The 25,286-nt window shown below is 40.6% G+C and overlaps 1 protein-coding gene across 4 annotated transcripts in view; it reads left to right on the top strand.

Moving 5' to 3' along the window:
* Positions 1 to 25,286, top strand: part of tmtc1 (transmembrane O-mannosyltransferase targeting cadherins 1) — a 235,338-nt gene that overhangs the window by 174,606 nt on the left and 35,446 nt on the right. For 3 of the 4 annotated variants that reach the window (XM_047390474.1, XM_047390473.1, XM_047390475.1), the window contains 7 exons: positions 4,492 to 4,635; positions 6,670 to 6,778; positions 6,940 to 7,042; positions 11,303 to 11,438; positions 13,887 to 14,031; positions 14,111 to 14,248; positions 15,173 to 15,295. In XM_047390474.1, the coding sequence (XP_047246430.1) occupies positions 4,492 to 4,635; positions 6,670 to 6,778; positions 6,940 to 7,042; positions 11,303 to 11,438; positions 13,887 to 14,031; positions 14,111 to 14,248; positions 15,173 to 15,295 (898 nt within the window). Of the gene's footprint in view, positions 1 to 4,491; positions 4,636 to 6,669; positions 6,779 to 6,939; positions 7,043 to 11,302; positions 11,439 to 13,886; positions 14,032 to 14,110; positions 14,249 to 15,172; positions 15,296 to 15,392; positions 16,839 to 25,286 lie in introns of those variants that run through there. The other variant, XM_047390476.1, reaches the window with a different exon arrangement.

Here is a 25,286-nt window from a genome sequence, read left to right as displayed (position 1 = left end):
TTGGGAGGGGCTCGGAGTAGAGCCGCTGCTCCTCCACATCGAGAGGAGCCATTTGAGGTGGCTCGGGCATCTATACTGGATGCCTCCTGGACGCCTTCCTCGGGAGGTGCTCCAGGCACATCCCGCCGGAAGGAGGCCCAGGGGACGACCCAGGACACACTGGAGGGACTATGTCTCTCGGCTGGCCTGGGAACGCCCCGGAGGAGCTGGAGGAGGTGTCTGGGGAGAGGGACGTCTGGGCTGAGTCTGCTGCCCCCGCGACCCGGTCCCGGATAAAGCGGAAGACGACGAGTACGAGAACCTGTAATAAAGAGAACTATGAGAAGATGGTCAGAGGAAACTGAAGAAGCCATGCGAGATTGTTTTGAGGCTATAGATGCACTGTGCCAGCTAGGTGGAGAGAACATTAATGTCATGACTGAGTGTGTGACTGACTACATAAAGTTCTGTGTAGATAACACCATCCTCACCAGAATGGTGAGATGTTTCCCAAACAACAACCCCTGAATCAGTAGTTATCTGATGGAGAGGGAGGCATGTAATTATTGAGGAGTATACAGAAGCAACTTAAAATCAAGATAAGAGACATCAAGGAGGTGTTCAAGAAGAAAAACAATATCAGAGGTGTGTGGCTAGTGATGAAGGAGATCACATGCTTCAAGCAGAAGGAGGATTGGACAGGTGAATGTCTGGACAGAGCCATTGAACCGAAACACATTCTTCTAATGGTTAAGTTCAGGAACAACCTCAGCATCCTTCTCTCTTGTCCACAGCCAAACAGACATCCCAACCGCGGGGTTGCGGGGAAGCTGGTGCCTATCTCCAGCAGTCTATGGGCAGGAGGCGGGGTACACCCTGAACAGGTCGCCAGTTCATCGCAGGGCCACACAGACACAGGACAAAGAACTACGTACACACTCATTCGTGACTAAGGGCAATGTAGTGAAGCCAGTTAATCTAACATTCGTGTTTTTGGAATGTGGGAGGAAGTCGGAGTAGCCGGTGAGAAACCACGCATGCACGGGGAGAACATGCAAACTCCAGTCCTACCAACTGTGCCACTGTGAAAAAAAAATTTTATTAGCCAAAATTGGTAAGGCTGTTCTGTATGTAAAACAAAAACATTTTGAATTTGGCAATAAACCACATAAATTGTTAGCTAGTCAACTACAACAATTTGCAAATGATTGTATCATATATTAAATTAAATAAAAAAATAAATTTAGGTTTTGGAGAATGCTGCCATTATCACTGTTGGGCAGAGTGAATGCCATGATAGAGGTAATCCTCCAATCTCCTCCAACAATTACCAATATTTACAGTTGCCAGCTTTATTTAAAAATGGATTTCTATTATATTTAACTTCATATGGAGCTACAAAGCTCTTAGGATAAAGATGGCCCATTTTTGTAAAAGTAGAAAAAGTGGAGGCCTTGCCTTTCAAAATTCAGTGCTTTACTACAGGGCAGCGAATATCTGCTTTCTAAAATTTTGGAAAGATAAAGTTGCAGGGATGTGTCACTTGTTGGAAATGGAAAGGGAAAATTGTCGACCTTACAGTATTGGAACAATTTGTCATGATTTGTGGGTGTTTTTGGGTTCTCCTTCTTATTAGTATTATTAATATGATTGTTATTAATATTATTATTCTTGGGAGGTTTGAATCATGCTTTTGTTATTTTTCTGGTCATGCTTTAGTTTTGTCTTGTTCATGTTTTGTCAAGTTAGGATCTGATTATGCTTTAGTTTCATGGTTTCCTAGTTGCGTTTAAGTTTGTATTCAAGAGTCTCTGTTTTGCTCCAGCCACGTTTTGTTCTCTCCTGTCTGTCACTTAACTTTATTCGGTTCACCAGCAACTAGCATTCGGTCTCCTCGTTTCACCTGGTTCTTGCTCCATATACAGGTCCTTCTCAGAATATTAGCATATTGTGATAAAGTTCATTATTTTCCATAATGTCATGATGAAAATTTAACATTCATATATTTTAGATTCATTGCACACTAACTGAAATATTTTAGGTCTTTTATTGTCTTAATACGGATGATTTTGGCATACAGCTCATGAAAACCCAAAATTCCTATCTCACAAAATTAGCATATTTCATCCGACCAATAAAATAAAAGTCTTTTTAATACAAAAACGTCAACCTTCAAATAATCATGTACAGTTATGCACTCAATACTTGGTCGGGAATCCTTTTGCAGGAATGACTGCTTCAATGCGGCGTGGCATGGAGGCAATCAGCCTGTGGCACTGCTGAGGTCTTATGGAGGCCCGGGATGCTTCGATAGCGGCCTTTAGCTCATCCAGAGTGTTGTGTCTTGAGTCTCTCAACGTTCTCTTCACAATATCCCACAGATTCTCTATGGGGTTCAGGTCAGGAGAGTTGGCAGGCCAATTGAGCACAGTGATACCATGGTCAGTAAACCATTTACCAGTGGTTTTGGCACTGTGAGCAGGTGCTAGGTCGTGCAGAAAAATGAAATCTTCATCTCCATAAAGCTTTTCAGCAGATGGAAGCATGAATGCTCCAAAATCTCCTGATAGCTAGCTGCATTGACCCTGCCCTTGATAAAACACAGTGGACCAACACCAGCAGCTGACACGGCACCCCAGACCATCACTGACTGTGGGTACTTGACACTGGACTTCTGGCATTTTGGCATTTCCTTCTCCCCAGTCTTCCTCCAGACTCTGGCACCTTGATTTCCGAATGACATGCAGAATTTGCTTTCATCCGAAAAAAGTACTTTGAACCACTGAGCAACAGTCCAGTGCTGCTTCTCTGTAGCCCAGGTCAGGCGCTTCTGCCGCTGTTTCTGGTTCAAAAGTGGCTTGACCTGGGGAATGCGGCACCTGTAGCCCATTTCCTGCACACGCCTGTGCACGGTGGCTCTGGATGTTTCTATTCCAGACTCAGTCCACTGCTTCCGCAGGTCCCCCAAGGTCTGGAATCGGCCCTTCTCCACAATCTTCCTCAGGGTCCGGTCACCTCTTCTCGTTGTGCAGCGTTTTCTGCCACACTTTTTCCTTCCCACAGACTTCCCACTGAGGTGCCTTGATACAGCACTCTGGGAACAGCCTATTCGTTCAGAAATGTATTTCTGTGTCTTACCCTCTTGCTTGAGGGTGTCAATAGTGGCCTTCTGGACAGTAGTCAGGTCGGCAGTCTTACTCATGATTGGGGTTTTGAGTGATGAACCAGGCTGGGAGTTTTAAAGGCCTCAGGAATCTTTTGCAGGTGTTTAGAGTTAACTCGTTGATTCAGATAATAAGGTTCATAGCTCGTTTAGAGACCCTTTTAATGATATGCTAATTTTGTGAGATAGGAATTTTGGGTTTTCATGAGCTGTATGCCAAAATCATCCTTATTAAGATAATAAAAGACCTGAAATATTTCAGTTAGTGTGCAATGAATCTAAAATATATGAATGTTAAATTTTCATCATGACATTATGGAAAATAATGAACTTTATCACAATATGCTAATATTTTGAGAAGGACCTGTATACACCTTTGTTCTGTTCATTCCTCGCGGAAACATTAAGGATCACTCTCTCTGTTAATGTCTTGTCCTTTGATCATGCCAAGCCTGTCTTGCCAGCCTGCCCATGTCTGTTTTTTCCTTCACCGTCTGTAGTAAGTTTTTGTTAATTAAATCATTTGATTTACCGTCATGCTGCCTGCTCGTCTGCATTCCGGGGTCCTCCGTTACACCGCACCTGACACAATTGTTCTATCTTCCACTGCAATTCAAACATTTTACTACAACTCAGATCCTATTACAAATACAATTTGACATTGGAAGCAGATTAAACCAAGCATCACCTTCTTTTGGTATCTCCAAATCAGAGATTATGTACAAAGCAAATTGCTAAATTCAAAACAGGGAGCCCAAATATACTACATAAACTAATGGACACAAGCACATATTCAGATATAAGAGTAGATCACTGCTATAACTATTTATCACACAGCCTTTCATCAACTAAAGCGATAAAAACAGTCTGGGAAGAGGAACTGGGGGTCAAAGTCTGAGAAAACCTGGGACAAGTTTTTCTAGGGTATAGATACTTTTCCATTAACACCACCAATTGTTTATTTCAATTTAAAATCTTACATCGACCTCACTATAGCAAATCAAGGTTACATGCTTTCTTTCCAGAGCTCTCATCCATGTGTAATAACTGTAAAATTGAACAGGTTTCTGACGCTATGGAAAAAAACATAAAGCGCCTACTTCTACTATATAGTTAGCAGAAGTGGCATGTACAGAATGTTACACCTGGAGAGATTACAATATATTTTGAATAACAAACTGGCCACAGAAATCCTCCTTGTTTTGATGTAAAACAAAAAATATTCTGCAAAACGTTTCAGGACTTTCCTTTAAAGACAATTTTTCTCTGTAAAGTCACAGAATTCCTTGTGTATATTTTTTATAAAGTTTCAAAGTTAATAACACAGCTGTCCGCTCCTTGGCTCACAGGTTATATCCCCGTCATGCCAGCGCCATGAACAATCTAGGAACTCTGACTCGCAGCCCAGATGAGGCAGAGCGTTACTACAAAAAAGCCCTGGACACCAACCCTCAACATAACCGGGCTCTGTTTAACCTGGGAAACCTTCTGAAGTAAGATTTAGAGCAGAACTCACAGCTAACAACATCCCAGTAAGCAGACCTTCTGAGGAATTAGGTCTCAGGAATTCCTTCAAAATGTATCCTACCAAATAGCACCTGAATATAAACACACCTGAAACCATTTCCTAGGGTTATCTTCTACATGTTGACACTTTATATTATAAACACTTTATGTTTTAAAGCAGACTTTATGTATCCTGGTCTTCATAGTTAAAGAATACTGATAATTGTGTATGAAATATTTGAACACTTAATATACAGGGGTTGGACAATGAAACTGAATTAAACATCAGTTAAACAAGAATTTTAAAGAACATTTAAAATTCATTAGAAGTTGTTATTCCACTCAATTGGGTAAGTTTATTTCTATAGCATACTAAAGAAAAAAGGTTGATCTTATTGCTTTACAATATACAGGGGTTGGACAATGAAAGTGAAACACCTGTCATTTTAGTGTGGGAGGTTTCATGGCTAAATTGGACCAGCCTGGTAGCCAGTCTTCATTGATTGCACATTGCACCAGTAAGAGCAGAGTGTGAATGTTCAATTAGCAGGGTAAGAGCACAGTTTTGCTCAAAATATTGAAATGCACACAACATTATGGGTGACATACCAGAGTTCAAAAGAGGGCAAATTGTTGGTGCACGTCTTGCTGGCGCATCTGTGACCAAGACAGAAAGTCTTTGTGATGTATCAAGAGCCACAGTATCCAGGGTAATGCCAGCATACCACTAAGAAGGATGAACCACATCCAACAGGATTAATTGTGGACGCAAGAGGAAGCTGTCTGAAAGGGATGTTCGGGTGCTAACCCGGATTGTATCCAAAAAACATAAAACCACAGCTGCTCAAATCACAGCAGAATTAAATGTGCACCTCAACTCTCCTGTTTCCACCAGAACTGTCCATCGGGAGCTCCACAGGGTCAATATACACGGCCGGGCTGCTATAGCCAAACCTTTGGTCACTCATGCCAATGTCAAACATCGGTTTCAATGGTGCAAGGAGCGCAAATCTTGGGCTGTGGACAATGTGAAACATGTATATTCCTCTGATGAGTCCACCTTTACTGTTTTCCCCACATCCTGAAGAGTTACGGTGTGGAGAAGCCCCAAAGAAACGTACCACCCAGACTGTTGCATGCCCAGAGTGAAGCATGGGGGTGGATCATTGATGGTTTGGGCTGCCATATCATGGCATTTCCTTGGCCCAATACCTGTGCTAGATGGGCATGTCACTGCCAAGGACTACCGAACCATTCTTGAGGACCATGTGCATCCAATGGTTCAAACATTGTATCCTGAAGGTGGGGCTGTGTATCAGGATGACAATGTACCAATACACACAGCAAGACTGGTGAAAGATTGGTTTGATACACATGAAAGTGAAGTTGAACATCTCCCCTGGCCTGCACAGTCACCAGATCTAAATATTATTGTATATTATAATATTATAACACTTTGGGGTGTTTTGGAGGAGCGAGTCAGGAAACGTTTTCCTCCACCAGTATCACGTAGTGACCTGGCCACTATCCTGCAAGAAGAATGGCTTAAAATCCCTCTAACCACTGTGCAGGACCTGTATATGTCATTCCCAAGACGAATTGACGCTGTATTGGCCGCAAAAGGAGGCCCTACACCATACTAATAAATTATTGTGGTCTAAAACCAGGTGTTTCAGTTTCATTGTCCAACCCCTGTATTTATTGTTTCAAAGGTAATGCATCAGCAGGTTTGTGGATGTGCTTAATGTTTCCCATGTTGTTTATGTAGCTTTATGACAACAAAATAAATCTGTAGTGACTGATTGAGACTGATTATTACAATGAATATTTAACAATTTTAACTGCAGTGGCTTCTGAAAGGACTCCCAAGTTTAAAAGCAGTGAAATAAATGCAAACCTTGCCTGACTCCCTTGTGTGTTCACATTTTACATCGGTCTCTGTATTCTTCTTCTCATGTAATTATATTTGAATTGACAGCAGTGACACCCACACTACTGATGTTGATGATGTTATGTTCAAGGTCCCAAGGAAAGGAGGAAGAGGCTGAGACACTGTTGACAAACTCCATCCGCTATGGTCCACATTTCGCTGATGCTTACTCCAGTTTGGCATCTCTCTATGCTGAGCAGGTGAAATATCCAGAAAAGTCTCTATTTCCTCTTGCTAAACCTGTATGTTCAGATGTTTGCCTCTGAGCCTGGAGGTTTGTCTGCACTTAACCTGTGTCAAATTCTACTGATGTGTACATTCTTGTTGGTCTTGTATTCATTTGGATCATGTTCTCTTACAGAAACGGTTTGCTGAGGCAAATGAAATGTATTTAAAGGGCATTGAAAACTGCCCAGACAGCCCCGACCTACATAATAACTATGGTGTTTTCTTGGTAGACACAGGTGAGTTAAATGTTCTCCCTGTCTGACCCAGAACACGGTGTGTGAACATGTGCTGATCAGCCATAACTGTTTCATTGTTTTACTTAAGCTATGTAGCTCATAGTTTCTCCTCCAAAGCATCTCCAACTACAAACAAATAAAAATTATTATAAATTAGAATGTCATTGAAAAGTTGTTTTATTTCACTAATTTGGGTAAAAATGTAAAACTCATATATAGTTTTATCAGACAAAGTGATGTCCAAGCATTTGATTTTGTTCATTTTCATCATCTTGGCTTATAGATATTGAAAACCCAAACTGCAATGTCTCAGAGTATTAGAATATCCCATCAGAACAACCATTATGTCTTTGAATCTGCTACTTTAAATTAGAGTCTTGGGTTTAATTTTAAACCTAAATGATTATCAACAGAGTTGCTGGTTAAATTCAGCTCCTAGTGCTGTTGGTGTACTGTCTGTGATTTTATCAGTCACAGTCCCAGTGAAATATACATCCTCACCTAGCACACCCACATTTTAATCATCACCATCCTAATTTTATGTACATGACTTTTCTGGATTTTATCCCATTCACATTATTTTTTTTTATCTAAGAAATTGTCATTTTTGGGCAAAAGCCTTGAGTCTATTTTTAGACATTTTAGTTTTCTTGTGAAATTCAATTGTATTCAGTTTATTTATATAGCGCCAATTTCTAAAAGATATTTTCTCCAAGAACTATACAGAAAAAGTTAATACGATCTCAAAAACAGATTTGTACATATCTATATACATTTCAATTAAGCTCTAGTTACTAAACAGCGTAGTCAAGTTCAGTTTATTAATCAGATTGGTTAAAAAGTTTTCAATCCTAGGAAACCCAGCAGATTTTATTGAGTCCATGATTTGCAGCATCCACTCCTCCTGGATGAGAATGTAGTGCCAGTGGGTAGTCGCTTGCATTGTGTTGTTGACTCTGCAGCAATCCCTCATACTAATCATACACGTAGCGACAGTGGACAGGAAAACTCCTCTTTAACAGGAAGAAACATCAAACAACTTGACTCAGTGAGAGTGGCTATCTCCCACAATCAACTGGGACTTTGAGAAAACAGAGGAGACAAACAAAAAATGGTGACTTCATCTTGAGTCAGTTTTCAAGTCTATAGGATGAAATACAGTTAGTGGCAGCAAAAGCTCGACCAATATCTACTACTAGGACAGAGACAGGGTTAAACAGTGAAAGAGAGTTCCAAGTGTATCATCAAGAGAAGGAGAACATGAAGTTGTAGCTCAGCTAATACCACCTTCAGGAGGGTGTCACAGCTAAATACAGAGTCATCCTGGTGTAGCTTCTAGAAAGGGAAAAACAGAGAAAGAACATAAAGTTAAATGTTAAAATAACAGCAAATATCACAAAGTTGGAGAGTAGTTGGAGAATGTGGCAGAGTGAGGGAAAATGGGCATTATGTCCTCCAGCAGCCTAAGCCTATAGCAGCAATACCACAGAAATTGCTCAGGATAACCTAAGCCACTCTAACTGTAAGTTTTATCAAAAGTAAAAGTTTCAAGCCTAGTCTTAGTTGTAGACAGGGGGGCTGATCTTCAAAGATCCCAAATGCTAATTTGCGTGTACTATAAATAAATTGCACTTGCAATAAATGGGCATGTTGCGTGCAATTTTCAAAGATTGTGGGAGCAATGGATAGCAGGTGCAAAACAGGTGCAGACCGCCCTATTAAAATGAGGACATTGTGTGTGCTACTGGCCGGAACAAGAAGAAAAGCAAACAGATCTTCTGGTGTGTTACTAGAAATATATAGGGATTGTTACGCTGTATCATTATAAATGATCCAGTTGCTGATTTTTTTCCTTCTATTCCATTCGGCCCTTGCTTTTCTGGACTGTAATAGTTAGTTAACTTTTGTTGTGCTACTCACAACAGGTTTGTTAATCTGCCCTGACGAGATTATTTCTCTTATCTTGCTCGACATAACTCCAAACTAATTGGCCAATATAAAAGACAAATATGTCTGTTAATTAATTAATTTGTCTCCCTTGATCTTTTAATTCTTTTTTTGTGACTCACCGGGTTCTGTTATTTTTTTGAGAGTATATGTTTGAAGAGTTTGGAGTTTATCATAAACAGCTACAATATTAATGTCATATTGGTAGCTAATTTCTTGACCCACATGCAGAACCACTCACAGAGGGAGGCCAAAACAGTTTTAAACAAGGTTTATTTGTCCTTAAAACTCGGTTCCGGAATGTAGGACTTAACGGCCAGGACTGCCATGTTCTGCAGAGGAGAGGCTCAGTTAGATGCAAGCCTATTGAGATTGGGTAAAGGTGCAGAGAGGAGATGATGGTGTTTACTTTTCAGGGTGCAGGAATGTTCTGGGGAGGCGTTCCGGTTCCGGCGTTTCTCCAGGTGGTGATCGGTTCTTTAGGATCCCTGAAGACTCTTCTGGTACGTGGTAGAGCGGGCAGGCAGGTGTTCAAAGCCACTAGGTTCTGCGGGTACTGACTTGATGAGGGTTTTCCAAAAGGCGGTCTTCAGAGAACTGCAGATTAATCCAGGAAACGGATTGCTTTGAGAACCTGGGAGAGACAGCAAGAGAAAAAGGCTCAGGGCTGGTTTACTTGGAGTCTTTAACAAGGCTAGTCATAAATATTACTGGGAACTCAGAGGGCTCGAAGTTACCAACTACAGGGACCATCAGGCGAGGAGTGCTTGTCCAGCCGCTCCTTTTTAAACACTGCCGGTGAGGATTGCTTACAGGTGCGCAGTGATCAGCTGTGCACCACGCCCACAGCAGAGCTCCTAGTGAAATGGCAAGGAGACGCACACCACACAGGATCACGCATACACACACAACCGTAACAATTTAAGCCTGAACGTAACATTAGCAATATAAAAATAGATTGTTATGGCAATCTGTATGTTACAGCTTTGATAATTTTAAAACATAGCGTCACATAACTGTTCTGCAAAAACGTTAAATCAAACATTTATGTACGTAAAAATAAATTATTTTCCAAAGATTTTACTAAATTACTTTTGTTTGTTTTGCCAATATTTTAAAAATATACAACGTGTTTGGTGGTTAAATAGTTTTTTGGTGACTCAAAATATGTTTTTACTACATAAACAAACCCTCCCCTGGCATATGTTCACAATCAAACTGATGCAGCTCCAATTGCCCTGCAATGACATAATGGTACTATCAATAATGCAATGTGCTTTGTTTAGTGACAAGGTTAAGGCATAAACTGTGTTTTTCACCACATAGAAAAGCTGCCTTAAAATGGTGATTTTTCACCTGCTAAGAAGTGACTTTAGCATCCAGTTTGCAAATGAAGGATTTAATCTGGTTTATAATGTCTTTAGTTCTTTCCCATTAATTATTTTATCAACATCAAAGCACAGTGGGTCTTTGCATGATGTGCGATTACAGGCTGTGCGGGCTTGATCAGTTATGTGAGCATTTTGCCATAATCAGGTTTGTGCTCGTTCAGCAGATGATCACTGACAGCGATGTTTCACCATAGGAGAAAAATCATGGCTTTTGCTTGTGATTGTCTCCAAATCAGAGCTTAGATAATCATACATAGAATCCTCTATTCTCGTACTCTTACTCGTTGTCTTCCGCCTTATCCGGGACCGGGTCGCGGGGGCAGCAGACTCAGTAGAGAGACCCAGACGTCCCTCTCCCCAGACACCTCCTCCTGCTCCTCCGCCGGGAGCCCAAGGCGTTCCCAGGCCAGCCGAAAGACATAGTCCCTCCAGCGTGTCCTGGGCCGTCCCTTGGGCCTCCTCCCGGTGGGACGTGCCTGGAACACCTCCCGAGGAAGGCGTCCAGGAGGCATCTGGTATAGATGCCCGAGCCACCTCAACTGGCTCCTCTCGATGTGGAGGAGCAGCGGCTCTACTCCGAGCCCCTCCCGGATGGTATAACTGTTTGCCAGAAAAAAGTAATCATTTAGCAATCATTTAGCAGAAAGTGGAGTGTGCTTATCATCCAATTGCTGTCTCAGTATACTCTGCTGTATTTACCTAAGATCACACTGGACAATCTGTCAGCATAGCTTACAGATATTCCACCTAATTCCAAGGATTATTAATGCCTGTCTTTTTAAAGGTTTAATGTTTATAAGTTATTTTCTTTCTGATCTCACTTTTCTCCCCATCTCCCCATATTAATGTTGTCAACAACTTTTTTCCCTTGAATTCAAACTTTAATTCCCTTCCTCTCTATTTGGAATTTCTCTTCTTCCAGGAGAAGGGCAGCTAGCTGCTGCTCACTATCAGGAAGCAATACGACTTATGCCAGCACACTATGTTGCTATGGTGAACCTGGGCCGTCTTCTACGATCATCCAACAAGAATAAGGAAGCTGAGATTTGGTACAAGAGGTGAAAAAACTTAGCTTTACTTTTGAGTGAAAAACAGCTGCTCTGTATGTTTACTTCATCACTTCTGGAAAGGGACATGAAGAATCAAACTCCCTGTTTCTGAGTGGAGCTATCAGATAATGTGGTGGTAACATCAGCTCTGAATGACAGCTGTGGTTTTATTATAACAATGAAAGGGGAAAAAAAACTGTAATCCCATTCTGAAATGTTCAGTAATTACTTATTGCTAAATTGTTACACTGTTTCCTATGTTGATATGTATGTACCACATAGCGAATCAAATCTCAGAAATTTAGTACATTAAGGTATCTAGACATGATAAAGACAACTTCCTGGAGTTAAAAGCAAACATCCGAATTTGGAAGAAAGCATTCCAGTGACTCCATGTGTGATCTGTTTGTTGGTTATTTCAGGAACAGCTGATCAAGCTGGTGTTTTCATGCACAAGCATTCTCATGTTTATACACAATAGTTTGAATAGAGGAAAATATCCAGAGAGCAGTGGGTTATGTGGAAGAACATGCTGTGTTGATCCCAGAGGATCATAGGCCGAACAGTGGCCGAAATGACAACTGGTTACAACGTAGGCAAATAGAATACCATCTCAAAATACACAACAAGAAGCAGATGGTCATACAGTAGCTCAAGACCACTCCAGGTGCCACTTCTGTCAACTAAGAACAGGAAATCAAGGCTACAATTCACACAGACTCATAAAAAACAGAACAATAACAGATTGGAAAAATGCTCTGTCTAATGAGTCTCTATTTTAGTTGCAACAATCAGATGGTCAGGTCATAATTTGGTGTAAACTAGATGAAAACATAGATCAATTGAGACTGGTGGTTTAATATGAAGGTAAATCTGGGGCAAAACGATTTGTGCATTTAAGGTCACAGAGAAAAATGCTATAGGAATTTTGTGGATTTTTTTGGTCTTTTACAATTACAAAACAACAGTTACACCTCTTCAGTTCCCTAAGTACAAGTACACTAATTGTATTCTGTTAGACATACGGCAAAAACCTCTTACATTCACAATTTTGCTCAAATTGATACAAAACAAATGGAACAACACAAATTGACGCACCTGTAGTAACATTCATCAATTATTAATTCATCTTTTATACCACTTATTCCATAGTGGGTTACAGGGGAGCCGGTGCCTATCTCCAGGAGTCTACGGGCGAGAGGCGGGGTAAACCCTGGACATGTTGCCAGTCCATCGCAGGGCGACACAGAGACATACAGGACAAACAACCATTCACCCACTCATTCACACCTAAGGGCAATTTAGAGAGACCGTTCAACCTAACAGCCATGTTTTTGGACTGCGGGAGGAAGCCGTAGTATTCTGTGAGAACCCGCGCTTGCACTAAATGAACATATTGAATGGAGTACGTCAATATTACCCAACATGCTAGTGTTAGCCCACATGCTAATGTTAGAATTTAAGCTAGCGTTAGCATTTAGGCTAATTTTCACTTATGGGCCTAAATGACCATATTGAATGAAGTAAGTTAATTATAGCCAACATGTTAGTGTCAGCCAACATGCTAATGTTAGCATTTAAGCTAACATTAGCTTTTAGGCTAATTTTTACTTATAGTGCTAAATGAACATATTGAACGGGGTGAGCTAATTATAGCCAACATGCTAGATTTAGCGAACATGCTAATGTTGGCATTTAAGTTAATGTTAGCATTTAGGGTCATTTTCACTTCTAAGGCTAAATTGACATACTGAATGGAATGAGTCAGGGTTAGCCCACATGCTAGTGATAGCCCACATGCTAATGTTACCATTTAAACTAACATTAGAATTAAGGCTTATTTGAGGTTATAAGGCTAAATCGACATATTGAATGGAATGAGTCAATGTTAGCCAAAATGCTAAAGTTAGCATTTTAGCTAGCATTTACTTTTCAGCTAATTTCAGCTTATACACTGCTGTTATAATACTATAATATGTTTCAACAACTAGTTTTGAGGTAACGTTAGATGTTTTAGATCAGTCTTCCTACTCGAATAGTTCAGATGACCATTTCTCTTTGCTAATATTGTTGCTATTTATGGAAATTTATCAGATTTAAGCTGATTTTCTGCTGTCCACTTAAGCTTCTTTTTGCCAACTCTTCTGTTATCTGCTAATTCATTGAATTTTAGCCAACAATGTGCTGTCAACCTAAGCTTCTTAAGTTGAGGAGTTTATCATTTCTGTTTTTCTGCTAGTTCATTACATTTCAGCAGATTTTCTGCAGTCAATTTCAGCTTGTTTCTGCAAGCTTCTGCTACAGAATTCAGCTTTCCGTATTCACACTGCATTTTCGTAGGAAATGCAATTTTTCTAGTTTAAATTCTGAATGCAGATGGATGAGTGAGCAGTTAGTTACACAGGCTCTGTAGCCAAGTTCATGTAAACCCAAAGTGGTGATCTCTGACCTCTTCAGGGCTCTGCAGGTAACCAGGAAAGTGGACATCCTGACTCCCCTCGGAGCACTATACTACAACACGGGCCGCTACGAGGAAGCCTTGCAGGTGTACAAAGAGGCTGCTAACTTGCAGTCAGACAGCACTGATATCTGGCTGGCTTTGGTAAGGACAGACACATAACACACCTTTTCGTAGTTCTACAAATTTACTTACAGAATGATACACCTATTATCTGCCCCAGGCTCAGGTCCTGGCCATGGCTGGGCAGAACTCAGAGGCCAAGAAGATGACCCTGGACATAATCTCCAGAGAGGCCACCTGTATCGAATGTTATCGCCTGCTGTCTGCCATCTACAGTAAGCGTGGCAACAACACGGAGGTGTGTACTTGTGCTTCTCCACAGCAGTTCTAGACAATCTTGGCAAAATCTGCCAACTCCCAGCAGTGGTTGGGTTCTGTTCCTGCAGTTACCTTGGAAACAAATCAAGTTATATCTGATCAGCAGCCATCTGCTGGGGAGCAGCTGCCACTCATCCTGTTCTTCTCCTTTCACTTTCCCTCTTTCCATGCATTTTATTCCATAAAAATCACCAGTTATCATTTTTCCAGACACATTTGCAGTTCAACTGCCATGCTTTGAAGGTGTTTGGGTTTTTGTTTGTAGTTATTCTTGTTTTCAGTTTACGTTTTGGATCATATCATCTTGTTTTCAGTCAGTTCATGCCAAGCCTGTCCATGCCTGTTTTTGTCATCAACATCTGAAGTGAGTTTTATTTATTAAATCATTTACTCACCACCCATGCTTCCTGCCCGTTTGCATTCCGGGGTCCTCTGCTACACCGAACTTGACATCAACATGATAAAATAGGACATGTGTTTCTGCTGGGGCAATGATGGACATCGGTGCTTTCACAAAAGGTTACTCAGTGCCAGGGAGGTAAAAAAAATCGGCAACAAGTTTGTTGAAAACGAATATGAACACTGCAGCAGGGACTATAAAGTGGATGGAGTCTCTGCTTGTTTTTCAGTTGTTCCCTTCCTTTGGTGTGATGCTGTAATTTGACTGAATCAGCTCCGATTTTGATCTCTTCTTTATCTTCTCTTTGCTTCTTACCCCTTTGGCAAACCTGCTGAAAATGTAGCAGGCAGTAATGGTGTTTCTTGCAGAGCCAGTCGACTTTAAATGAGCTGTGAAGCAGCAGTAGTTTGATTGGGCCAGGAATTACACGAGATACCTCATGCCTCTGTGTGTGTGTGTGTGTGTGTGTGTGTGTGTGTGTGTGTGTGTGTGTGTGTGTCTCAGGCTCTGGTGGCTCTGAACATGGCCCTGCAGCAGAACCCCAGTGATCTAAAAGTGAGAGCAGAGCTACATTTCTCCAAAGGAAACCAGCTGAGAGAGATGAACCAGCTGGATGAAGCCTTTGAGGTAAGGTATTTGTCCTTCTCCTGCTCCTTTTCTGTCTCTTTTTTAACTTGAGTAACACATAATTGTCTAACTTATTTGACCTGCATATACCTTTCAGCAATGAGGGTGCCTTCACAGATGTGCAAGTTACCAATGCCATGTGCACTAACACACTCCCATACCATCTCGGATGCTGACTTTTGAACTTTGCTGTGATAACAATCCGTATAGTTCTTTTCCTCTTTGGCCCGGAGGACATGATGTCTGTGATTTCCAAAAACTATTTGAAATGTGAATTTGTCAGACCACAGCACACTTTTCCACTGTACATCAGTCTGTCTCAGATGAGCTCGGTTCCAGAGAAGCCAGTGGCGTTTGTTGATATATGGCTTTGGCTTTGCATGATAGTGTTTTAACCTACAGATGTAGCAACGAACTCTGTTAACTGAGTATGATTTTCTAAACTGTTCCTGATCCCACGTGGTAATATCTGTTGTATAATGATGTTGGTTGATATTACAATGCCTCCTGACGGATCGAAGGTCATGGGGATTTAATGTTGGTTTTCTGCATTACTGCTTACATGTAGATTTCTCCAGATTCTCTGAATCTTTTGATGATATTATGGACAGTGGATGATGAAATCGCTAAATTCCTTGCACTTGTACATTGGGAAACATTCTTAAACCTTTGGACTATTTGCTCATGCAGTTGTTCACAAAGTGGCAAACCTTTCCCCATTCATGCCTGTTAATGACCGAGACTTTCAGGGATGATCCTTTGATAACCCAGTCATTAAAATTACCGGTTTTCAGTCGACCTGTTTAGCTGTGGCATGTTCCAGACAGGTGTTTTTTTGAGCATTCATCAACTTTTTCCCAGTCTTATGTTGCTCCTGTTCCAAGTCAAATTAATGAACACGGCTACAAACATAAGGTCACTGGACAGATTGAAGACAAAACTCTGGCATTAAGCTCACAAAATGTCATAGTCTCATAAGGGTCAGACATTACATGTCATTATGTACAAAACAGACAGTAAGACCTAATACACTAAATAAATTTCAACTTTCATTCACAATACAAAACCTGATTTTGACATTTATATGCAGTAAGTCTGTTCAATGACACCGTTACCTTTTTTCGATGTGGTAAGATGAATATATTACTTTGGTCATTTACTTAATACAATTTGGCCAAGGGTGTAAGCAAATAATTATTGTGTACATCGCAGGATGCTTCTCCTTCACTCACAGTGACTGAGGATGCTGGTGAAGATTGTCAGTCACCAAGATTTTTCAAGTAGTGGTAAGGGGTCGTTAGCTTAGCGTTAGCTCCACCATGGCTACCCATTCTGCTGTTTCTCTCTCTGAGTCTCCTCCTCTTTCCTGTTCTGAAAAATTTAATTAACATTGAATGGAGGTGTTGTAAGGCGTATTCGTCACTTCCTGTTTTCACTGTTGCACTCGGTGTATTGTTTGGTGTGTGAAGACTCTCATTTGATGTGACTTCCCTCTACTGTGATATCTCTGACTTGTTCTAATACATAAGCACGTTAAAACACACACTTTCTGTTGTTGCATTTAATGTTTGAGGACTCTTTGTGTCTTACACAATTTTTCAAGTAGTGGTAAGGGGTCGTTAGCTTAGCGTTAGCTCTACCATGGCTACCCGTTCTGCTGTTTCTCTCTCTGAGTCTCCTCCTCTTTCCTGCTGTCTGTGTCAGATGTTCAATTACTCCTCTGCCTCCTTTAGTGATAATGGTACGTGTAATAAATGTAGCATTTTTGTAGCTTTGGAGGTGAGGTGTCGGAATTGGAGGCCCGGCTCCACGCTGTTGAAAAACCAGCAGATAGCCGAGGCCCCTTAACCAGCACAGAGCCACAGAGGGTACCTCCCCGTAGCAGTCCTTCAGCAGAGCCCGCGCAGCCGGGGCCTCAGGCCGGCTGCGTAAATACATTAACATTATTATTCACGTTGGCGGTAATGACACCCGTTTACACCAATTGGAGGTCACCAAGGTTAGTGTTGCTTCGGTGTGTAAGTTTGCCAAAACAATGTCGGATTCTGTCATTTTCTCTAGTCCTGTCCCTGATCTGACTAGTGACGACATGTTTAGCTGCATGCTGTCATTCAACCGGTGGCTGTCTAGGTGGTGTCCAGAAAGGGTTCAGACCAGGAAGCAGGGTCGTAGTTTAACACTCCTCTCTGCAGCTTCTGTACTGCTACCCACCCATTACCCTATTAAGACAACGTCTCGCCCACGGCCAAAATTGAATAGATTAAAAAATTATGTAAAAGGAGGAAATAATGAAAATCTCATTAAAATAAACACAATTCTGACTAAAAATAAAAATAAAACAAATGTGGCTTAGTGAACATAAGATCTCTCTCTTCAAATACTTTGCCAGTTAGTGACTTGATTTGTGACAATCAGATTGATTTATTTTGCCTCACACAAACCTGGCTACAGCAAGAGGATTATGTTACTATAAATGAGTCTACTCCTACTAATTATTTAAATTTTCACACACCTCAAAAAACTGGGTGAGGAAGAGGACAAGTAACCATCTTTCAGTCTGATGTATTGAGTCCCAGACCAATTAATAGCTACAACTCTTTTGAATATTTAATCCTTAGTTTTCCTAGTCCAAATTGCAATGCACTAAAACCACTTCTGTTTGTTGTTGTGTACCGTTCACCAGGCCCTTATTCTCAATTTTTAGATCAGGTCTCAGACTTCTTATCTGATTTTGTTGTAAAAACAGATATATAGTGGGGGATTTTAACATTCATGTTGACAGTGAAAGTGATAGCTTAAATATAGACTTTAATGCTATCTTAGACTCAATTGGCTTTGCTCAAAAAATTAACAAACCTTTGTCTTCATTCTCTGGACTTGTGCTGACAACACAGACACACACAGGACAAACAACCATGCACACACTCACTCACACCTAAGGGCAATGTAGAGGGACCAATTAACCTAACAGTCATGTTTTTGTGGGAGGAAGCCAGAGTACCCGGAGAGGACCCACGGATGCACGAGGAGAACATGCAAACTCCATACAGAAAGACCCCCTGCCAGGAGTCAAACCCGGGACCTTCTTGCTGCAAGGCAACGGTGCTACCAACTGCGCCACCCCCTCTTAACCAAAATTAACCAAAACTACGGAAAAAGTTGGACTAAAACTATTGCCTACAAGTGACTCCCAAGGACTATTTTTATTTTAATTTTTTCTAAAGGATTTCGAATTGAACTCAAAAGGAGGACAAGGACGACTCACTGGAAGATCTCGGCTATTAAATAAATCAGAATGACCAGAATTACAGAGAAATGACCCCATTTCTCCTGGATAAAGGAGACTTCGACAGCAAGCTGTTGTCACAACTGATAAGAGTGAGCCAGCTGGAATTAATGGAATTCCCTTCCAAAACAGATTTGTCCCACTACAGAATAAAAACCAGGAAAAAAAATCCATCTTCTAAGAACAATACAAGGTATGAGAACAATCTCCACACTAATCAGTCTTCTCCTAAACTGCCAGAGAAAGAGCGCCCCACCAGGTCAAGGACCCCAATAATGGGCAACACAGCTGTGAATGGGATTAAAAACTTTTGCAACAGGAAAAACACAGAAGTTATGAATGGTAATGGTAACATGGTGTCCAATATCTCAGAGAATATTCTGGTATTCAAAGAAGAGCGCCAGACCCTAGAAAACCTTATCATACATTTTGGAGCCATGGATGACGTAGCTAAGAAAATTATGTATTGGAGGATTTCATTTGTCTGCTGAATAAAGTTGGAGGTCTCAATATCAAGGTGTTTCTCAGCGGACCCTTTACACCAATGTTCTGTGGAGATGATTTTTTTCTAGCCTTCTGATGATTATTAAATGGTTGAAAAAAAGCTGGTGCTACTACATCTGTGAACTTCATCAACAACTTTAATATTTTTTTGGGAAGAAAGACACCTTTTCAAGCAAGATTGTTTGAACAAGCCCCGAAGCTTCTTCATTCACTGAAGGAGCCATGTCCTCACTAAAACTAAGCAAGTGGAGCACCTCACCCCAGTTCTAAAGTCCTTACACTGGCTCCCCGTAACTCAAGAATAGAGTTGAAAATACTTCTGTTAGTCTATAAATAACTGAATAGCTTAGCACCAAAATACATTACAGACTTGTTATCAGTGTATCAACCACCCAGACCTCTCAGGTCAGAAACAGAGTTAAACATGAAGAAGCAGCTTTTAGTTCTTATGCTCCACTAATCTGGAATAAACTCCTGTTAAAATCCTGAAACCCTAAATTGCTTCAAATCAAGATTAAAAACTTATTTGTTTAGAGTGACCTTAGACTGTGCTATCTAAACATTATTGGTTAAGTTTTCGGTCCAACTTTCCTTTCATTTTCTTATCAATCATTTTATCATATATTTTTCATCGTTTTTATTTCCTTCTTCATTATTAATTTTTATTCTCTTAAATTATTTGTGTTTGTTAATTATTTAATTACCCATATACCACTGTAATGAACTTTTCCTATTATGTCTCTTTTGTTTTACACATACAGCACTTTGAATTCTCTTGCTACTGAAATGTGTTGTATAAATAATCTTGCCTTGCCTTACCTTGCCTTCCTTGTTAACACGCTATCTATAAATGTCTTGCAGTCTTATATCCCTTTTAAGCTAAGTGACTCCGGGTTTAGATACCTGGGGGTTTCTGTAACTAGGACTTGGAAGTGTCTCATCTCTGCTAATTTTTCTGCCTTATTAGCCGAGGTTAAGGCAGACTTATCAAGATGGAGTTTTCTTCCCTATTCTTGATTGGAAGGATTAATATAATTAAGATTAATGTCTTTCCCAAATTGTTGTTCTTGTTCCAGTGCCTGTGTTGTTTAAATTGAGCGTTCTGAAGTTATTAAATTAGTCATTCTAATAACTTCAGAATTTATATGGCGTTGTCATTATTATTATGAATATATTATCTAATATTAATATTTTAATATTTTGTGAATCTTGCTGAGGGAAAGGTTTCTGGGTGACGAGTTGAGGGAAACAAAGCTGTCCGGTCTGAACTGTACAACAAAGGCACGTTCAGCTCCTTCAGTGGTGAAGGTGTGGCAGGGTAGCTCTCGCTACCTGGACGTCTATGCAGGAAGGTGTGCGATGCTGTGGTCCTGATGCCTGCTTTTCCTGGCCGTGAGGGGAAATCCGCTTCAGTTAGGGCTGTTTCTTGAGGCCACAGATGCAAAATCAAGCCACGCTTGTTTAATTGCTCCTTTTTCTTTGAATGAATGCTGGATACTTGAACAGCAAATTCATCACTTAAACATATGATCGTCACGATCGTAGTCACTTTTGGATCCAAGGATTCCTCTAAATAAAAACCTTACTTGCCCGGGAGTTTTAAGGCTTTCAGCTAAAGGGTGGTCTGGTCTCTCCATTAGCTGCTGTCTGCAGTTGGAAAGAGACCGAGCAGAAGGGGGAATGTGCCCTTGTACCAGAAATTCCAGCTCTGACTCCTCCTCCTTCTGGGCTGTGTTAGTAATAGGTTAGTGTGATTTTGAAAAGTGCAAAGATTCATACAGGCCTTCGATGATGTATAGTTCACTTGTTGTTCATCCATGTTCATCCATGTTTCACTTTTATATTCACTTCATGGCTGGGGTCCCAAAAATGGAAAGTTAAAGTACCCAGAATTCGCAGGACAATACGTAAAAGATGCAAGTTTGATGGGGCACTCTGTTTACCCAATTTTCAATAATGTTAATGGGCGGCCAACATCTCTAAAATCGGGTTCTGGTACAATTCTATTATGACTCCTTGGTATAATTTACTTTTGACAGTTCCGATCATGTCCAACCCCTCTGGTTTCACTAATAACCTTGTAATTAGTTCTACTCTAAAAATTAGTTTTCAGTTCAGAAAATATTTTAAATTCACATAAGCCTCACTCCTCACCCTGTTGCCTAAAAACCACTTGTTCCATACAGCATCTTGTTCAGCATCTAGTTTGACCATTACTCAAAACATTTTTCTCCTTATCCCACGTTGGAGCCAGAGGTTGTAACCTGTATGTGTGGTCTATGTAAAACATCACAAGAAACTGAAAAAATAAAGGTTATAAAGTCCTCAGACATGTCACTGTTTATTGAATTAAGGCAGACATCCGCAGCTGTTTCTTGTGTATTGTCTCAGACAAAGTCTTCACACTGACTGTAGTCAAAGTAATTAAGACGACCGTGCTCCTTCCTGGCCCAAAGTGTCGAGCATTGTCTCAGTCAATACACATCCACTGTTTATTGAATAGGTGATCAGACCTCAGACATCCGCAGCTGTTTCTTGCGTATTGTCTCAGACAAAGTCGTCACACTGACTGTAGTCAAAGTAATTGAGACGACCGTGCTCCTTCCTGGCCCAAAGTGTCGAGCATTGTCTCAGTCAATACACATACACTGTTTATTGAATAGGTGATCAGACCTCAGACATCCGCAGCTGTTTCTTGCGTATTGTCTCAGACAAAGTCTTCACACCGACTGTAGTCGAAGTAATTAAGAGGACTGTGCTCCTTCCTGGCCCAAAGTCTCGAGCATTGCCCCTGACAATTCACATCCCCTGTTTATTGAATTAACGTGTCTGCGCTGTTGCTGAGGTGTCTCGGGAGGTGTGACCAAGGGGCGTAACTATGTGCGCTGATAGGATTTCGTCAATGGAAACAGAGAAGGTGACGTAGTCAGTCATCCTGGTTCTACCGAGAGATACAACGCAATCTTTACTGGGAGATCGGGTTCAAATCTGGTAGCTAAAAGTTTATTTTTAACCAATTACACTGAAATATTTTTAGAACACTTGTAAAGAGAAACAAAAAATGTCGGAACATATTTCAGGAAACGAAGAAGGTGGTGAACATTCTGCTTCTATCGAGAAATACAACGCAATCTTCAGTAGTAAGTATTCATCTTTAAGAATTCCTTAAGTGCTTGTGAATGCTCATTGTATAATAATAATGTTTAACTTATATTCTTTAGAACCCACGAGTGACGAGCTGGATGGTATCGTTTTTACACAGTCCAGCTATGGTAATTATTAACTGCAACAACATCTGATTTAGTCAACGGATGAATGCTATTTTGTGATTTAAAAAATAAATGAAATAAATTCTAGTTACAGATTTAACAAGAGATGTATTCCTGAACGTTGGAGAGGTCAGCGTTTGTAACCGTCTGCCTCGGAAAAAATCAAAGTTGAGACGGAAACTTGTCTTTAAAAAAGTCAATCCGATCCCAGCTAAACATGAAATAGAGGGCGCAGCCATTCATGCGCCACAGTCCCCTGACTGTGCGCCGGAAAAATTAACAGCTCCGGAAGAGGACAGTAAGTAAAAAAAAAATATATATATATATATATTTCTATGCATATGTTTTCACAGGTCTATGCGATATTGCAGACTTGTTTTAACCCCTGATAAAATATTTTACAGATATATCAAATGATTTAATCCAGAACCCAGGCCTGGATAACATTCAGCAGAACTGTACCAGTTCAGTGCAGGAAGAGTTGGAACCGCCGGAACCGTTCAAATACCCCGTGTTTGAAATTCTGTTCTATCCAAATCTTCACAGAAACCAGATTTTTTTTTCAAAAGACCTGCATTTGTAAGGTAACTTTATTTTGTTTCACAGACTATCTTAAATTGAGGAAAAGACGGCGACTCTGTGCTCTGTATACCAAGGCGAGGCTTGTTAGAGGTTTATTGAATGGTAAGTTTAATTCTTCTTATACTCATTTACCTACTAAATTAATTCATATATTTCATTAATTTATTTTTTCTTTATCTTTCCAGAGGTAACGTTGATGGTGGAGCAGATTTCATCGAGACCTGGACAGCAACAGTGCAGACAGAGAGTTTCCCTATCCTTACGTGACCGTTGTAATAAAGCATCAAGTTTAACGCTTCTGGCTGCATGTCAGACATTGTTACTGAAACATTGCGCTGATATCAAGGTAATTTAAACTGATCCCTGGGTCTTATTCTTCTTCTTCTTCTTCTGATACTCATGTTAATATGGATAGCCAGATCACACATGCGCTGAATGAGATAAGGAATGTTGTTGCTCAACTTAGTGAAATTCCTGTTAATGCAGAAGTAGCAGATAACATCAGGTTAAATGCATTTCCTGCTAACAACAGTGAAAATGTAATAAATCAAAATCTGCACGGTGACTTTTTACGCTCATTAGAACAGGCTGTTGAAGATTTAAATAGAAGACCGTCTCCACCCAGCATTCAGCAAAATGAATCAGATGGGTCTTATTCTTCTTCGTCTGATACTCATGTAAATATGGATAGCCAGATCACACATGCGCTGAATGAGATAAGGAATGTTGTTGCTCAACTCGGTGAAATTCCCTTTAATGCAGAAGTAGCAGATAACATCGGGTTAAATGCCTCTCCTGCTAACAAAAGTGAAAATGTAATAAATCAAAATCTGCACGGTGACTTTTTACGCTCATTAGAACAGGTTGTTGAAGATTTAAATAGAACACCATCTCCACCCAGCATTCAGCAAAATTAATCAGCTGACTTACAAATTCCTTCAACGTCACACGCCGCTGATCATACTGAGCAGCATAGCGGTAATTTCAATCCGGAGGTTGCAGTCAACCCTGATCAGATTGAGGGAGATCCTCCTGCGACTGTTGAATGTGAACATTTTAATAACATTGAAATAAGGAGACCTTTCACCATCCCACCTCCCTGCCCTGGTAATGTCCCTGATCTCGCTGCAGTCTATATAAACATCATGTGTATTTTCACTGAATTAGCCGATACTGCAAGATCTTTAGCCAGACGTAACGATGTTGTGCAGCTAGAATTAGTCGGGGAAAATCTGAACCGTAATGTCACGTTTAACATTAACAATGATGTGAATATGATTCTGCCTGCTTTTGAAGATTTTTAGATGAGTTAGTACGGTCCAACGCTGAAATGCCTGCAGATAATAACCTGGAATTTGTTCTACAGGTAGTTAATGACCCTGCAGGAGGGTTGAAACGTAAGGTTAAAGGAACGTTAGACTGTGAACTGATTAATAAGAAAAAGTGTCACCTGTATATTGTAGATAATACTGGTAATCAGTTATGCTTTGCCATAAGTCTCGCACACGTCTCTGACTCTAACCTTACTGATAATCAGGCTTTAGAGCTGGGGAGGGAGTGTCAACAGAGGGCTGGTTTAGATGATCAGACAGCAGTAACTTTCAGCGACATTAGTGAATTTGAAAACATTCTAAAGAGAAAAATTGTAGTGTTTCACAGAACCGTTACAGGCTCTGCGTCTCTGTGTAAATTTGAGACCAGTTTCCCTGATCGATCAAACCCTCTCTTTCTGCTGTTATTTCAAGGTCAATACTATGGGATAAAAAATCTCAAGGGTTTTATAGGATCAAGATACATCTGTGCATATTGTTACGGGAGCTATGAAAAGCCAGACACACACCATTGTGAAGGCTATTGTCCGGTTTGCCACTCATACCAGTGTATGCGTGAAATTAACGAACCTGTCGCCTGTGCAGGTTGTCACAGAATCTGTCGTAATTCTTCATGTTTCAGTAGACACAGGGAACCCTGCAACAGACCTAGTGCTGACAGGCCTATGAGTGACTGTGGGTTGGTAAAACTGGTTAAACCTCATCTCATCATGCAGGGAAGTAAAGTTCTCTGTTTAACTGACCCTGATTACAGGTTAAAATTCATTGATAGCCTGTCCTTCATGTGTATGAAGCTTAGTGCGATGCCGAAAGCATTAGGTTTTAGTGATCAGACCAAAGGTTTTTTTCCCCTACCTATTCTCCTCTGAACAACATCTCCAGTATGTGGGGTCTTTTCCTCCTCCATCCTCCTACGCTGTAGAACGCATGAGCCTTCAAGAACAACATGTGTTTAACGGCTGGTACAGAGAAGTGAGCAAAGAGGTCTTTGACTTTGAGAAGGAAGCTCTTCGTTACTG

Source organism: Girardinichthys multiradiatus, chromosome 17 (genome assembly GCF_021462225.1).
Source record: "Girardinichthys multiradiatus isolate DD_20200921_A chromosome 17, DD_fGirMul_XY1, whole genome shotgun sequence".
NCBI lineage: Eukaryota > Metazoa > Chordata > Actinopteri > Cyprinodontiformes > Goodeidae > Girardinichthys > Girardinichthys multiradiatus.
This window is presented reverse-complemented; position numbering and strand designations above follow the sequence as displayed.